This window comes from Uloborus diversus, chromosome 9 (assembly GCF_026930045.1).
Source record: "Uloborus diversus isolate 005 chromosome 9, Udiv.v.3.1, whole genome shotgun sequence".
Taxonomy (NCBI): domain Eukaryota; kingdom Metazoa; phylum Arthropoda; class Arachnida; order Araneae; family Uloboridae; genus Uloborus; species Uloborus diversus.
Genome location: NC_072739.1, coordinates 70473161 through 70490118, shown reverse-complemented (window position 1 = coordinate 70490118; position 16958 = coordinate 70473161). Strand labels below are relative to the sequence as shown.

Genomic DNA, 16958 nt, shown 5'->3' with positions numbered 1-16958 from the left:
TTTCTGATCCCTCCCCATGCTTGACGAGGAAGCAATATTCCCAACAAAAACAAAATTACACATGCAAAAACTTGACGACTATCCCAATGTCTGAATTATTGCAAAAGCAAAGCAAAGAGCGAAAATTGAAAGTTATTTTAAAAGCCTTGCTTGAATTAATTACAAATATTTTATTTGTTAACAAACATAAGATGGCAACAGTTAAAAATTTTAAATCATTGAGATAATATTTCCTATCATTTCCATACAATTAAAATCACGAGAAATACGCAGACGACAATCTATTACGATTCATCTTTCTTATTGTTGCATTAATAAAAATATTTTTATTCGCAAAAAAAAAATCAACACCTCTTGGAGCGATCGGCGTCAAAATTGAACCAAAGCCTGCTTACATATGGATTCACATATATTCCAAATTTCAACCAGAACGTAGCATTACTTCTTGAGATAGGGCACTCAAAATGGAAAAAAAGAACGGGTGATTGCGCTACCCCCTTTTTAGCTGTTGACACAAGAATAAAATCAGTTCTTATACCCACTAAGGGCTACTTGCCGATAAATTTTTCTTTCATTCCGTTCATTATTTCTTGAGATACAACAGTCACAATTGACGACAAAAAACGTTCTATAGCTCAACCCCCGTTTGAGTTATTGACACCAAAATTGAATCAGCACCTGTTCCTGTTAATACCAACATATGGACCAAATTTTGTTTGATTCCGCCAGTTACTTCCTGAGGAATAGCAAGCACGCGTAACTCGAAAAACGTCCCATTGCTCCACCCCCCTTGGAGGAATTCGCGCCAAAAACTAATGGGCACAAGTTCACATAGGGGCACATATGTGTACTAAATTTCGTTCGATTTCATGCGGTAGTTTTTGCTGTAGAGCGGCCACAAAAAACTGGTCACACACAGACGTGACACACATACACACACACACACACACATACAGACAGACAGACATTTTCCAAAAATGGTCAAAATGGACTCAGCACACCTCAAAACGTTCGAATCCGTCAAAATTCGAAATTCGAAAATTTGCACGAATCCAATACTTTCTTCTATATATTAGATATAGAAGAAAGTAAAAATCCTGTTTAAAATCATTTAAAAACATTAATAACCTGTGTGAAACCTAATAGCAATGTATAATAAAAATAATCTTAACACAATAAATATTTCTTGGGCTGTGCAGTCTTATAGGTTCTTTTTCTTTTGTCTCCAGCGATTGGAACAAACTACGAAACTTTCAAATTTAACAGTGAGCATTGTTATGTAATTCATATTTTTTTTTTTTTTTTTTTGTATTTGACACATTACAGTACAATTTAAACTAACAAAGTACTAGTCGGAGGAGTGGAGTCGGAAGGAAAATGTTCGACTCCGACTCCTGGATTTTGAATCGTCCAACTTCGACGCCGGCTTCTTTTTTATTTATTTATTTTCAATTCCCTCCCTTCCCTCAAGGGAAAGGATTATATATTTTATCGGATCTTTTTCGGATTCACCGCGCCAACACTTATTTGAATTTACCGAACACCCTCAGAAGTTTCCTCTCAAGCTACGGGCGCCGGCTTTTTCAAAGAATACATTCCTTTTACTAGTTATTATTTTTATTTGAAAGGGATTACTTTAGGCAACAAATCCGTTTGATGACAGTTGCTATTAGTTAAAGAGAGTACAAAAACAAGCAAACTAGGGTATTGCGTAAATAGCTATTACAGAAAGTATGATAAACAATCAAGTCTGCTGGTTGCCAAAGACAGTTATTTTGTTATTAGTAGGCCTATATACTTGTAATCGAACTAATTTGTGGTAAATTATTTAAAAAATGCAAGGAAAGTCGGTAAATATTATTGAAAAAAAGAAGCCCGGAGTCAGAGTAGGCCTGTTTCGAATGACTCCGACTCTGATTCCTTTACCCCAAAATAAGCCCAACTCCGACTCCACAGTCCTGGTATAGGTCACAAACTCTTCAATGTAATTCTTTGAAATATGATGATTGTCCTTTCCTTTTTTTAAATCTTGTTCGTATGTGCTCCAGGCTTGACGATATTCGGGCACAATCGGAGCACATTTGAACAATTGAAGCCTTTTCTTTTTTTTTTTTTTTTCAAACACCATAAAGTGAATAGATTTTCTTTCAAAATCTCATAAAGATCATGACTCAAAGAAAATACTTCTATCATTAGAACACTTTTGCCCTGAGAAATTAATAACGTTCTTTGAAAAAAAAAAGAAACGAGGAAAAAATTCCCCATAGGTGCCTCTTTCACCTATACTCATATATTGATTTTTAGTAAGACTGAACTAAACAATTGTTAAGCAAACAATTGAATAGGAATAAACATTTGTAGCGTAGTAGGTACTGAACAAATTTAAATTTTGCATGTGGCCCAAGCATAAACTATGACTTTTTGAAAAGGAATTTTAATATGTAATTCCTGCAGCAAAAGTTGAAGACCGTATTGCGAAATAATATTCCTGAAGTGCGAAGAAAAATTTAGTTCCCACTGCTACAAAATGAAGCAGGCAGCTCGAAATTGAGAACATTCCTTGTTCAGCAAACCACAACAAAACGGAAAAATCCAGATAACGTGTATTTGAATAGATAAAAGGATTCAAATCTCCAAGGAACAGGGCGAGACCAGTGCATTGAACTGTCAATTTGGGTTCCACCTTGATGAGAAAGAAGGGGGGGTTGACAACAAGGTAGCTGGCATTTTCGGAGCACGTGCGTGTGGATGCGATGTGTCCAAATAGAGCAAATTCTTTACAGTGGGTCAGACATTTTTGACTAGTTTAGTGGGAGAGGGGCGTTCCACTTTAAGGGTTAACTGTTAACTGTGAAACTGCAACCGTGTTTCTTATACTTGTTTGTTTACATTCCGACTTGCGGCTTGCGGTATATTTCGATTGCGTTCAGTATTTTTCTATATTTTTGACGAGCTTGTATGTTTACAAGTGCGAATAACTTCGTTTGCATACTTAAACAAAATATTTTCCATTTCTTTGCTCAGTTTTTTGCTTTTTATGATTTGTTAATATGGACAAATTAAGTTCGCGATGGAGAAAACCGAAAGGTCGTCCATCAAAGAAGAGCAAGCTTGCTGCTTTGAAAGCAAAGTCCAGATGGACAAAACATAAACAAACAGAGTTAGAAGTGCCAGAAAATGGTATTGACGTTACAGAAGCAGATACTTCTGCTAATATTAGTTGTAATGAATCCTGTGGAATAGTTGAAACTGAACTTTTAAACACCTCTAGAACGGAAGAAAAATTTAGTTTCTTTGGAAATGAGGATTTGCATGAAGGTCAAGCACCTTCCTACACAATTGTCGAGCACTCCATGGTGGATAATTTATTGAAAAACTTTTCATGTGATCATTGTGACCGAAAAACCATAAATTTAAAAACATCAGGTGACTTTGGGTTTTCATCAAAATTACAGCTGTACTGTTCATCATGTAAAAATATATGTAGTACTTCTTTCTCAAGCCCTCGTCTTCCGGAAAGCAAGAAATTTGAGGTAAACAAAAATATTGTAGAAGCATTTTTGAATATCGGCAAAGGACATGCAGCCACGGAAGCGTTCGCACTGACTCTAGGAATCAAAGGAATGGATAGAAAAACATTCGATAAGTATGTTCTAAATCTTGCGGAAGAGGGAAAAATTATGCGTCAAAGCGTACTAGAAAAAGCGCGATGTATAGTCAGGGAGCATCACGAAATTCTCGATGAACCTTCAAATGAAATAATAGACATAGGTGTTTCGTACGATGCAACCTGGCAAAGAAGAGGCCATGCATCTTTGTACTGTGTTGGCCTTGTCATCGATATTTTGACCGGTCTTGTTCTTGATTTTGAGGTGCTGTCCAAGTACTGCCACCATTGCACAAAAACAGCAGCTGATTTGGGAAAAGACAGTCCCGAGTTTGATATTTGGTTTGGTGCTCACAAAGAATCAGGTTCTTGCGAAAAGAACTATGAAGGTTCTTCCTGCAGCATGGAAACTTATGCAGCTGAATTGTTGTGGAAAAGATCCGTTGAAATGTGCAAAATGCGGTACACAGTAATACTTTCAGATGGGGATTCAAAAACATTTTCTACATTGTCGAAATTAAGAATATATGGGGAAAAAGAGATTTTGAAAGAAGAGTGTATAAATCACATTGCAAAAAGAATGGGCACTGGACTACGCAAAAAAGTAAGTGAGTGGAAAATTAAAGGAGTCTGCTTAGGAGGAAAGACAAAAGGAAATTTAACAGAAGGGGTTATCATGAAACTAACTAACTATTATCGAAAAGCTGTGAGAGATAATGCACCATGTGTACCGAAAATGAAGGAAGCAATATTTGCTTCGTTGTATCATTGCATGTCTACTAATGATAAACCTCGGCATAAAAAATGTCCAGACTCTGTCGAATCGTGGTGTTTTTATAAACGAGCTTTAGCAGCGGGGACAAAAATTCCCGATCATAACAAAATGAAGACCTGGCTATCCGAAACAGTTGTAGCGAAGATAATGCCTGTATATCAAGGACTTGCTTGCGATGAACTGCTAAAAAGGTGTATATCGGGTAAGACTCAAAACTCGAATGAGAGTGTTCATAGCGTGATATGGAAATATTGCCCAAAGGAAGTGTTTGTGTCAAAGAAAAGGGTGGAATTTGCTGCAGTTTCAGCCGTTAGCCAATTTAACATGGGATGTGAAGCCAGTTTGAGGCTGAAAGAAAATGAAAAAATAAACAGCGCAAGTGTAGCAATAGCTACAAAGCGTGACAAAAGAAGACTAAAACAAAGTCAGCATCGGAGCAGCTCTGAATATAAAAAAGCAAGAGTGATTAAAAAATTAAAAAAAACACAACAAAGAAGAAAACAAACGCAGAAGGAAGGTGTGTCATATGCTGCAGGTTCATTTTGATGAACTTTTAAACTCAATTTCTGTATAAATTGAACCATACTTTTGTTTGATGTAAACGTCTGTCATGCGGTTAATATCTCTAAAATTTACTTTTTTCACTAAATGAAGTTATTATTTATGCCAGAATACTGTAGTCAAGAAAAAATGGGAGTAAATATGTGTTATAGTTATGTAAATACATTATTTTATGTCTATATCAGTTAAATCTTATTATATTCTCATTCTCAGTTTTAAAATCCGCTTTTCTCCGTTTTACGTTTCTCGTGTATTTTGTGGCTTCGAAATGCTCCCACCGCATTATTTTTCACTGTATCGCTTCAAAAATTTTTGAGCACATTAACAGTCTTATACTTCATAAAACTGGGCATTACTTTACCCAAATACAAAAATTTACTATTTATCCGCTGTTAGCAAAGTAGCATACGTATTAAAAAAACGTAAAATTCTATTCATAATTTGCTTTTTTTTTTCTAGTTTATATACGCACATAGATTGAATTCAATGCCCATTTATGTTCATACGGATAAACTACATCTGGAAAAAAATATTGTTGGTTTTCTTTTACATGAATTGCGCCTGGAGTGTTTTCAATTCTGTCCATGTTGCGTTCCATATGCCTCACAAAACACCTTTTTTAACCCTAAAATTTTTAAATTAACATTTAAAATGTCTAATATTGATATGAAAATATTATTTTTGTTCTATTACTTCAAATACATGGTGTAAAATTATAAAATTGAAAAGTAAAATTCAAAAGTCCCTTGTTCCCTTAAATAAGGTTAGTCAATCGTCCAGTTTTCCTATGAAAAATGCGCAAGATCTAATGTTGGTGGTTGGGAAGGCTAGTTGGATAACTGTGTTAGATTTTTATAAGGGATATCATCAGATACCTATGGCGGAAAATAGTAAACATTTAACTGCGTTTGCAACTCATTCTGGGGTACGGTAGTGGAAAACCATGGCGTATGGTCTGAAAACATCAGGAGCCACGTTTCAGAAGCGTTAAATGAGGCTTTGCATAAACATAGAAATTATGCACAGGCATATATCGATGATATTGCCATTTTTTCGGCTACGTGGGAACAGCATTTGGTCCACTTAGAAGCGGGGTTCTGAAGGAATTCATTTAAATTTCACTGCCAGATTAGGAAAATGTAGTTTTGCTAAACACAAAGTAAAGTACCTTGGACACATTATCGGGTCCGGAACGCATGCCCCTGATCCAGAAAACTTAATGGCAATAGAGAAACTGAAAAGGCCAAAAACAAAAAATGACGTCCGTTCTGTTTTGGGGCTAATGGGTTTCTATAGGTTGTATGTAGAGGACTACACACGTATCGCTAAGCCACTGACAAAGTTAACCAAAAAGAATGTTCCAAACCATGGGGTGTGGAAGCTGAAAGGGCATTCGAACAGTTGAAATTAAGGTTATGCAATGCCTCCTCTCTGGCGACTCTTGATTTCCTTAGACCATTCCAAATTTATACAGATGCTTCAGATTTCGCAGTTTCGGCTTGTTTGACTCAAAAAGATGAAAATGGCTAATTTTTCCCGATTGGGTTCGCAAGCCAAAAGTTGTTCCAAACTCAGAAAATTTGGTCGACCATCGAAAAAGAAGCTTACGGTGTGCTCTTTGGACTCTATGCTGAGTCACACACCTGGAAAGGCAAACCAAGGAGCCGATGCACTAACACGGCTAGAAATTGACTGAAGAGACCTGCGAACTTTTTGAATCGTTATGTTTTCATGCTTATTTAATTGCATTTATGTGTGCTATGTATTCCAGAATGTTATTTTCTTTTAAGCATTTCAATCAGAATGATGTTATATGCGTGACGTTCTCTCCTCGGCTCTATTGTGAAAAAAGCCTTATCGGCATACTTCACACTAAGAAGGGGGCTATGTCACGATTGACAGCGTGCTCCGCCAAAAGTGAGGGGAGGAAAGAACGCCGGCGAAAAAGGGGCAGTTGACCCCTGGAAGCTCAAGAGAAAGGAGGTACGTCTCTCGGTCCCGTAGAGACGGGAGGCTACGATTTTCTTCTCGTGGTTTGCGAGAAGGGTTTAGCTGGCCTTGTCAGTCAGGTTATTGCCCATCATTTCATATTTCATTATCATCTTATACATAGAATTGTGTAAATAAAGCTATGTTTTGCAAACTCTGCTCAATTGTCTCCTCCCACCAATCCCATAAGTAATTACAGTGGCCCCCGCTCGGCCAACTCCGACAAGAGTATAATTGTGAAGTAAAAGCTGTTGTTACAGATAATACTCGAGTTAATGAAAAGCAAAAGAATAGTTGTTTGAAGAGAATAATATCTCAATAGTATATGGCTGCAATGCACATTACTTGAATTTATTGGGACAAGACATCACACCAGTTCAAGTTGTACAAAATATTGTGAAAGTTCACAAATACTTTTGCAACCATCATATACCCAGTGCCCTATTAAAAGAGATACCTAACTCAATTAAACCCCAGCTACCTGGAGAAACTCAATGGAAAAGCCAGATTACCTGCATTGAAAGTTTTCTTCGTAACAGACAAGCATATCAAAAATTGTTGAAGAACATAAGGAAGATATAGACAAAGACATTGCCAACATTATAAATAATTACAACTTCTTTAAACAACCGAAAGAAACATTGTTACACTTAAAAGTCATTGCAGATTCCTTGGACTGCTTGCAGAACGACAACGGGACCATTGGTGACTTGTGTCCCATATAGCTGACATTACTAAAAGAAGATTGTTTAAAACCTCGTGTTAAAGAAATTTCTAAATGTGCAAATCAATCAATGAAATCCTTTCATTACCTAGCATATTTGTTAAACCCGAAATACAAAGGAGAAGGCTTATCAAATGCCCAAAAAGAAAGTGCTCGTTCTTTTTTCATACAGAAATTCCCTGAAAGCACATCACTTTTAATTGTCTACAAAGCTGAGAAGCTGCACTATTTCCTTCCAATTATTTTACTGAAACTGGAAGAATTGTTAATCCAGTTACATGGTGGACTGCAACAGAAAAATTACTGGAGCCAGAAGGATATTCCAAAGACTGTTTTGAATACATTATTATTTTATTATCATGTCCTGCTAATTCAGCTTCTATCGAGAGAATATTCTCTAAATTTGACGTTATTCACTCAAAACTCAGAAATCGTCTAGGTGTAAATACTGTAGCAAAAATGGTCATGTGCTATCATATGCTAAGAGGTCCACATGAACCAGATTACTGATCTATATGGATATTTATGTATGGTTTTTAAATTTTCTTGTAATTTCTGATCAAATCATTACATATTCGAAACAATGCTAAGAATAAAGAACTACATCAAAGCTGAAAAAAGTTCTTAAATATTGTATAAACTTTTCTTCAGATGAAAAACTAATCGATAGAATATAAGTCGATTATTGCAGATTTTGAACACCCTCATTAGCATATATTTGTAGAAAATTTGGCTTTTTTTTAAAAAAATAAAATTATTCTTCAAAAAGTAGTAATTGAAATTTTAGATGAAGAATACAACTTTTCACTTAAATTAGAATCAGCTGAACATGTTGTTAAATACATATTTAAATGTTCATTAAAAATTAAGTTTTAACTAAAAGTATTTAATTAATAAAATATTACTAATAGATTTTATTCTGTTTTGTATATTTGCTTACAATGTAAAATTTCACTAAAAATAGTTTTGGACAAGAGTAAGAGAGTTTTACCATCCTATCCGAAAAGGATAGGTTTTTCGGATAGGTTGGTAAAAAAACATTTTTCGGATAGGATGGTAAAAAACAGGGTTTTTACTGTAGTGTTCAGTATATACATTCAGTATTGATGAGAATAGTAGCAAATAATACTTCGGTGCACAGGGAAATAAACACCTGCGGGGGGAAAAAGTTTTTTCAAAATTTCTGTGTTTTCCCTCCCAACAATTCCCATTTTAAAGCACTCCAATATGACTTCATACATGCTTAAAGTGACCCATATGTTCCAAATTTCTTGTTGCAGGATTAAATTATCAGTCTAATTATCTAGGATTTACCAGCAATTTTTCTCACTTCAAAACTACTATATTATGATTTTAACTGACATGAATGCTAAATTTAAAACGAAATAGAGACATTTTGAGGCATAAGCTAATAGGCAGCAATACGGAAAATACAAAACACAGGAAATTGAAAATCAAATAATTAAGAGTATATTTGATTAAAATTTAGTTAATTCCTCAATCCCCACTAAAAAAATAACTGCAAACATTTAATAATCTAAATCTAGTATAAAAATATAAATAACTTATTAAAATAAAATATAAAGTAAGTAGGTATATAGTATTTACTAAAAGAATTTCCAACTTTCAAAATAATTGAAATATTTTCAAGATGCAAAAAGATAGAAATCTGCTGCAATTTTGGGCAAAGCTCATTCTCTTTTGAACATGCACATGTGGAAAGTTTCCCACTAAATTAGTTATTATTTGGAAATATTTAAACTTCATGTTTATCTGTGATGAATAAATTAATTTTTCAATGCAATTCACTAACTTCCTAGTATGTTCATTATTTAATTGTTTCTACATTTACTGATTTTAGAATATTTCTGCCATCTAGTGGTTACTTTCAAAATGAAAATAGTTTCATTAGAGGGATTATTTTCTGCCAAATTCAATTATGCTCATTTAATTAACTCAATGTGTACATTAAGAGCAATTTAATAATTTTTGTTGTCTTGGCAATTGCTTGTGCTCCACTATGATCATTGGAAGAAGTTAAATTTAGCATCAGAATTATTAATTACTTTAAATTATGCCCTGTGCATCCCAATCTATTAACATTTTCCCAAGCAATGGTTTTAATATTTTTATTTATAATAATCACTACACCACTACACATGCTTCAATGATTTGCACACCTAGTACAACACTGCTACAGCTGCAAAAACTATTTTTCGAGAAAAATCAATGTGATGCCCCTTAGCTTAAATTCTGATAGTAACACTGACAAATCTCAAAAAAAAAAAAAAAAAATTTTTTTTTTTTTTTTTTTTTTTCTGGCTGTCTGGCATTTTGCATTTTAACAGAAGTAATAAAAATGCACCAGGACATGTAAATAACTCAAAATCGACAATTTTCGACTTGTGGCAGTGCTGCATTAGGTGTGCAAATTTATACTGATACTATTTTTCTCACTGGATTGGAAAATGGAAAAAAAGGGAAGGGGATGTAAATTCTTTTCATTAAAACTTTTCTGAATAGCATAATGTATTAAAAATAGAAATTTTCTTTTCAAGCAGTTTTTACAATTGCTTTTCTTATGCTTGAGATGAATGGCAAACTTCACAACCATGTATTTAAAGTCCTACCCAATCAAAATATTGTTAGTAAATGGAAAGAAAGATTTGAGGGCTGGAAAGGAAAGATGGAAATAACACTGAAAAGTACTAATTAAAATATTCATAAATAATTGAAGCATTCATACACAGCATCGCTTATTAAAGCCTATTTCTTAGTTTACTTTCTCCGTCATAACCCCTGCGTTCTTCTTAAGGTTTTAAATAGTTGCCAAAATATTGAAAAATAATAATAATTATAAAGTTATCATACTTCTGTTTTTAAATTGTTGTCAAAAAACAATCAATAAATGAATTAATATATTTAACACATTAATTACAAGGCTAAACTTAAGCAAGCATATATTTGTGGGCATTTTTAAAAGTTGTTTTTTTTTTTTTTACTTTTTTCACTATACTCTTTCAAAAGTGCTTTTCAATTCGAGCACACTAACCAGCAATATTGAAAAAAGATTAAAAGAAAAAGCAGCTATTCTCTCTTTATCAGCAATGAGATTTATATTAAAGCAAAAGTCAATACTTTTTTTTTTCAAAGAAGGATAGATAACAAATAAATATGTTTTATATTTCACTTTGACTATTCAATTCATTGACTATATTTCTATAAGCTTCATTTGCACTAAAAAATATGAAATAAAATAAGCATATGATTTCTGATTGCAATACTCAAAACTAAAAGTTGATCTTTTTGTCTTCATGTTTTACGTTAATCCTAATGCAACCAATAAAATTCAAATTAAAAATCGAGAGGAGAAGAAATATAGGTGGTATAGTAAAAGCTATTCATACAGAGCTGTGTACCGCCGATTTCTTCTCTCAAATCTTTAATTTTACTTTTATCCACTGCTTTACAAAGAGTGGATAAGGCATAAAGACATTAAGATCAACTTCAATTTTTGAGTGTTCGCAATCAAGAAATCATATGCTTATTTAATTTTGTACTTTTTAGTGCAAACCAAGTCGTTAGAATTAAAAAACATTTTTTTTTAAATACAAAACCCAATTTACACATAGAAAAAAAGGAAGGAGTAAATTTTCACAGAATCGCAAAGATTTGAATTTTTCAGAAAACTTCATACTAATCAATATTTTTAGGCATACTGTATTTAAAAGATTAAATATGATTAAAACTTCAATGTCAAAAAAAATGATAATCGCATAATCCACCATACAGTCCATTTTTGATTGAAAATGAAATATGCTTTGGTGTCATGACGTGGACAGCAACTACCAGGTCCCTAGTGGCTCCTAGTGTTCAAAATATACACCACAGAAAACTTCTGATTATCCGCAGAATTGGGGTGGCACAAGTACCGCTGATAAACCTCAAAGAGACTGAAATGAGGGACAAATAAGGTAAAAATTATCCTTCCTCAGAAACTTTGATGCATAATACTTTCTACAAACAGTAAAAATATACACAGTACAATAGAAATGTTTTGTATTTTTGCACAACAGAACTTATCATCAACAAAGAACAAGTATGTAAGATGAAGAAAGCACAATAAATAAAATAAAAACAACCATGTTGAAATTTGCAATTGTTTGACTAAAAAACAGCTATTGGTATTTTGTTTTTGATGCAAAAATACATGGTCCCGCTAGTCAATTGACTCGCAAATAATCGAGAGTTTACTGTATGCAGTTTCATGTCACAGTGAAAGTAAAAGAAAAACTAATGGGAAAAAGTACTTACTATCAACATTGCATGTTTCCATATTAAACTTCATTAGCTTCACCGTTTTGTCATTTGAACCTGTAGCTAAAAGCTCTCCTGTAGGATTCCAAGCCAGACAGTAGATAGAACCTTTATGATGTTTCACTTTCTTGTAGAGCACTGTTGGCTGATGTGCAACATGATCTTCCCTTTAAAAGCAATAAAAAGGATAAAACACTCCATGAAATAACTTATTTCCCAATGTTTTAAACACAAGTCCTATAACAAAGATTAGCCTACTATTATTATGTTTGCAATAAATACACAGCAAGCTATAAATAAAAACTAGTATGTTGTGGCCATCACGAAACTTTCTTCTATATTTTTCTTTTTTTTTTCTGATCCCTCCCCATGCTTGACAAGGAAGCAATATTCCCAACAAAAACAAAATTACACATGCAAAAACTTGACGACCATCTCAATGTCTGAATTATTGCAAAAGCAAAGCAAAGAGCGAAAATTGAAAGTTATTTTAAAAGCCTTGCTTGAATTATTACAAATATTTTATTTGTTAACAAACATAAAATGGCAACAGTTAAAAATTTTAAATCATTGAGATAATATTTCCGTCATTTCCATACAATTAAAATCATGAGAAATACGCAGATGACAATCTATTAAGATTTATCTTTCTTATTGTTGCATTAATAAAAATATTTTTATTCAAAAAAAAAAAAAAAATCAACATCTCTTGGAGCGATTGGAGTCAAAATTGAACCAAAGCCTGTTTACGAATGGATTCAAATATATTCCAAATTTCAACCAGAACGTAGCATTACTTCTTGAGATAGGGCACTCACAATGGAAAAAAAGAACGGGCGATTGCGCTACCCCCTTTTTAGCTGTTGACACCAAAATAAAATCAGCTCTTATACCCACTAAGGGCTACTTGTCAAAAAATTTTTGTTTGATTCCGTTCGTTATTTCTTGAGATACAGCAGTCACAATTGACGAAAAAAAACGTTCTATAACTCAACCCCCGTTTGAGCTATTGACACCAAAATTGAATCAGCACCTGTTCCTGTTAATACCAACATATGGACCAAATTTTATTTGATTCCGCCAGTTACTTCCTGAGGAATAGCAAGCACGCGTAACTCAAAAAACGTCACATTGCTCCACCCCCCTTGGAGGAATTCGCGCCAAAAACCAATGGGCACAAGTTCACATAGGAACACATATGTGTACCAAATTTCGTTCGATTTCATGCGGTAGTTTTTGCTGTAGAGGGGCCACAAGAAACTGGTCATGCACAGACGTGACACACACAGACAGACATTTTCCAAAAATAATCGAAATGGACTCAGCACACCTCAAAATGTTCAAATCCGTCAAAATTCAAAATTCGAAAATTTGCATGAATCCAATACTTTCTTCTATATATTAGATATAGAAGAAAGTAAAAAGGAATTTAAATCAAAATTTAAATGTTAATAGTTTTACAGCATTTTAAAAATATAATGCAGAGGAAATTAACCCACAGATATTATAATAATTTGTGTTAAGAGTTTACAAAACTAAAGACAAGCCTGTTATTTCGAATTTTTCCGGGGGGGGGGGGGTATAAAGGGCGTGAATTGAATGAAATTTTACCAAAAACTAAAAAACCATGCCCAGGCCGACATATGTAAAAACGTTATTTACTTAAAGTACGGGGGGGGGGGGGGCATTAACCCTCTCCATCTGAACCCCAAAAAGGAAGGACCTGGTTGGAGGAAAGGGGGGGGGGATGCCGTTGATGTGATTAAAATTTTGAAGTATTGCAGGGTATTATATATGTAGCTACTTTGTAATGTATCAAGTCGTATTTAATCAATTTTATATAAAACTAGCTTCATTGCTCAGCTTTGCCCGGTCTACTTAGAAAATAAAAATTGTGTCAAGTGACGGGTATATTCAACAATCAGGCATAAATAAAAGAAAAAAAAACATCATGCAAAATTTCCCCTTCAAACAATGATGATGGATATTAAAATTACTTTTAGAAATTTAAATAAGAAAGGTGGATTTAAAAAGCGTAACCATGGAAACAGAAAGTAAAATAAGTTTAAGAATTGAAAATAAGAAAGACGGAAATAAACAATGGATTCAAAAAGCGTAACCATGGAAACAGAAAGTAAAATAAGTTTAAGAATTGAAAATAAGAAAGACGGAAATAAACAATGGATTCAAAAAGCGTTACCGTGGAAACGGAAAATAAAATGGTTAAAAACTTGTATAGAGAACAGATTTTTGAACTTCATTTGATTCCCTTGTAACTTTTTTTCCAATGGAGATAGAGGGTCAAACTTTCGACCATAGGTCGAGTTAGATCCAGAGCAAGAAAAGCCGCTTTTTTCAGTTTTGTGAAAAAGAAAACTGTGGGACAATCCCTTCACTTTTTATTGATAGATTTAATGAAGAAAGTAATGCCTAAATTTCAGCTAAGCCTAAACAAATTCGAGCTAAAAATGCAAATAACTCCTGTCGTAATTAAGTTAGATCATTGAAAAAAATTGCATAGAACACGGAAAGGTCTACTCTTTCCAACGATGTATAATATTAATATGTGAAAGTAATTTTTCACCCCCATAACAGGGAATTTATGAGAAAATTTGGCCTAAATTGGAATTAAAAAAACTATTCATCGAATTTTTTTCGAACTGGTCTGTAAACCTTTTCAGGACTTGAAGGAACAAACTGAAAATTTCATCGAAATCGGCCGGGTAGTTTTCGAGTTTTGCGAGTTCAAGCAAACAGACACTTTTTGAGGACTTCATTTTATACTATGTAGAGATTCTCAAAATTTAAGCCATTTGCCAGAGCAGAAAAAAATAATTCACAGGCTTGAAATTTTACGCAGTAGTTTGTGTTAGGAAATTAAAAAATTACCGCACTACGACTTTAAGTTCAGCAGAATTTAAAATATTTTGTAAATTTTCTTTTTATTTGATGTTTTTTTTTTAATCTCAAAAATTCAAGTCTCTTGCCAGAGCAGAAGACATTAACCCAGAGTCACGAAATTTTGCATAGTAATTAGTGTTAGGCAGTTACAAATTTTCGCACTAAGGCTAAGTGCTCTGCAGAAATTCGATTTTTTCAGCCCACTTTAACATACATTCTCTGTTTTATTTATATAGATCATGTTTACAATCATGTATCTAATCAGAAGAAGAAAAAAAAGCTAAATACCAATTCTTTGAAAATTCACAAATAATCTCATTATTTATTACCAAAACTTACTTGAGGTCAACAACCTTAGGATATGCACAAATCCTTAGTGTCTTTGAATTTGAACCAATTGCATACAGTTGCCCTGAAGGATGAAATTCTGCTGCCCTGATAGCTTGAGCATCTTCTAATCGTGTCACCATTATAAAGTGGGGTTTTTTGCCATCTGCACCATCTTGGCCTAAACGGGGAGGCATGCTTGGAACTTGCTGGAAATGGATAAAAGAACAAATGTAAAAATAAAGAAAAATCCAAGTTGATTAATCGACTTTTTCAAGATTCATTTAATAAGACACAGAAAATCCCCCCTTTAAAAATATTTGAGCACACTTTTTAATCAGGGTTTTCACTACAGCCCCATTTTTTGCAAAATGCGAAAATACCAGGGTCAGTCAGAAAGTGAGTTGCGCTGCTCAAGAAAACAAAAAAAGGTTTGAAATTTTACAATAACTTCAATGGTATTTTAAAGCTCCATTCAAAATCTACTTTTTAACGTAACCACTTCCATTAATTAAGCATTTGTCGGGGCGTAGTACAAGTTTTTCGATGCCTTCTGCAAAGAAATCCCGTCCAATGTCCGATAACCATTGTTGGGTTGCAGCTTTCACTTCATCATTCAAATGCTATCATCGCTTTGAAAGTTCTTGTTCTATGGGACCAAAAACATCGAAATTAGGAGGTGAAAGGTTAGGGTGGCTTGGGAAGATAATCCCACACTTTCCACCTAAACTTGGTCTTCCCTCGCGCTCATCGTCGTCAATATCTGTACGTCCATTCTCAAACATGTAGGACCATTTCACAATAGCTTGACGTGACATTGCATTTTCACCATGAACTTCATGCTACTGCCCATAAATTTCAGTGCAGTTGCTCCTTTTTGCCCACAAAATTCAATTATTGCACGCATTTCCAATTTGGATGCTAATTGCAGCTGTCGAGACATGTTTGCAACTGATAATCAGAAAAACTAAACGTGTCTTTGGGAAGCCGCTGCGTCACGTGATAAAGGTACACGTCTGAAGTATTGCCACAGAATTTCATCAAAATTGTCTTAGACGGAACAGATTTATGAAGAAGTACAACTAACTTTCTGACTGACCTATGTACTATATAAATTACAAAAGCGCAGCACGACACTTCCCATTTTTTGCTCGAATAAAAAGAAAAAAAAATTCAGCATTCAGCCTGAGGCATTCATTTGAATTTTTTATTTCAGTTAGTCAAACTTTTTTTAGAATTAAGTTGTACCTTAAGGTTAAACAAATTATTTAGTGATATTCCGAAATCTCTAAGTGGTTTAGTTGCTGAGATATAAGCAAAGGAATGGTTCACAGCAGTGATGTGCCGGATCGTCAAAAAAGTAGATCCGCGGATCCGGATCATTAGTGTCAAGATCCGCGGATATGGATACGGATCTCAATTTTTTTTAAAACCCAATTCAACTATCCAAGTGTTTAATTTGTTACGGAAGGTAAAGTTATTTCATATGAGGCAGTGAGAAGCAAAGGGTTAAGAGGATATACCTCCTCCCCCCCCCCCCTTCAGATACAGAAATATTCTTCAAAAAACATAAATAACTGATTAACTGACAATTTTTAAAAATTGGTAAATGGACAGTTGCAGGCCCATTCTAAAGGGGTGACAGGCAGGGGCGGATCTAAAGGGGGGCCATGGGGGCCATGGCCCCTCCCAAAGCCTTGTGATTGTAGGAATTTTTTTAAGGAAAAAAATATTATAAGAAGAGATAACAAAATTTA

The 16958-nt window shown here is 34.0% G+C and overlaps 1 protein-coding gene across 1 annotated transcript in view; it reads right to left on the bottom strand.

Moving 5' to 3' along the window:
* LOC129229226 (WD repeat-containing protein 47-like) overlaps positions 1-16958 on the bottom strand; it is a 115121-nt gene that overhangs the window by 19659 nt on the left and 78504 nt on the right. Inside the window, exons 4-5 of the mRNA XM_054863488.1 lie at positions 15214-15410; positions 11971-12140 (exon numbers count right to left, since the gene is read on the bottom strand). Coding sequence (XP_054719463.1) covers positions 11971-12140; positions 15214-15410 — 367 coding nt within the window. The remainder of the gene's footprint in view (positions 1-11970; positions 12141-15213; positions 15411-16958) is intronic.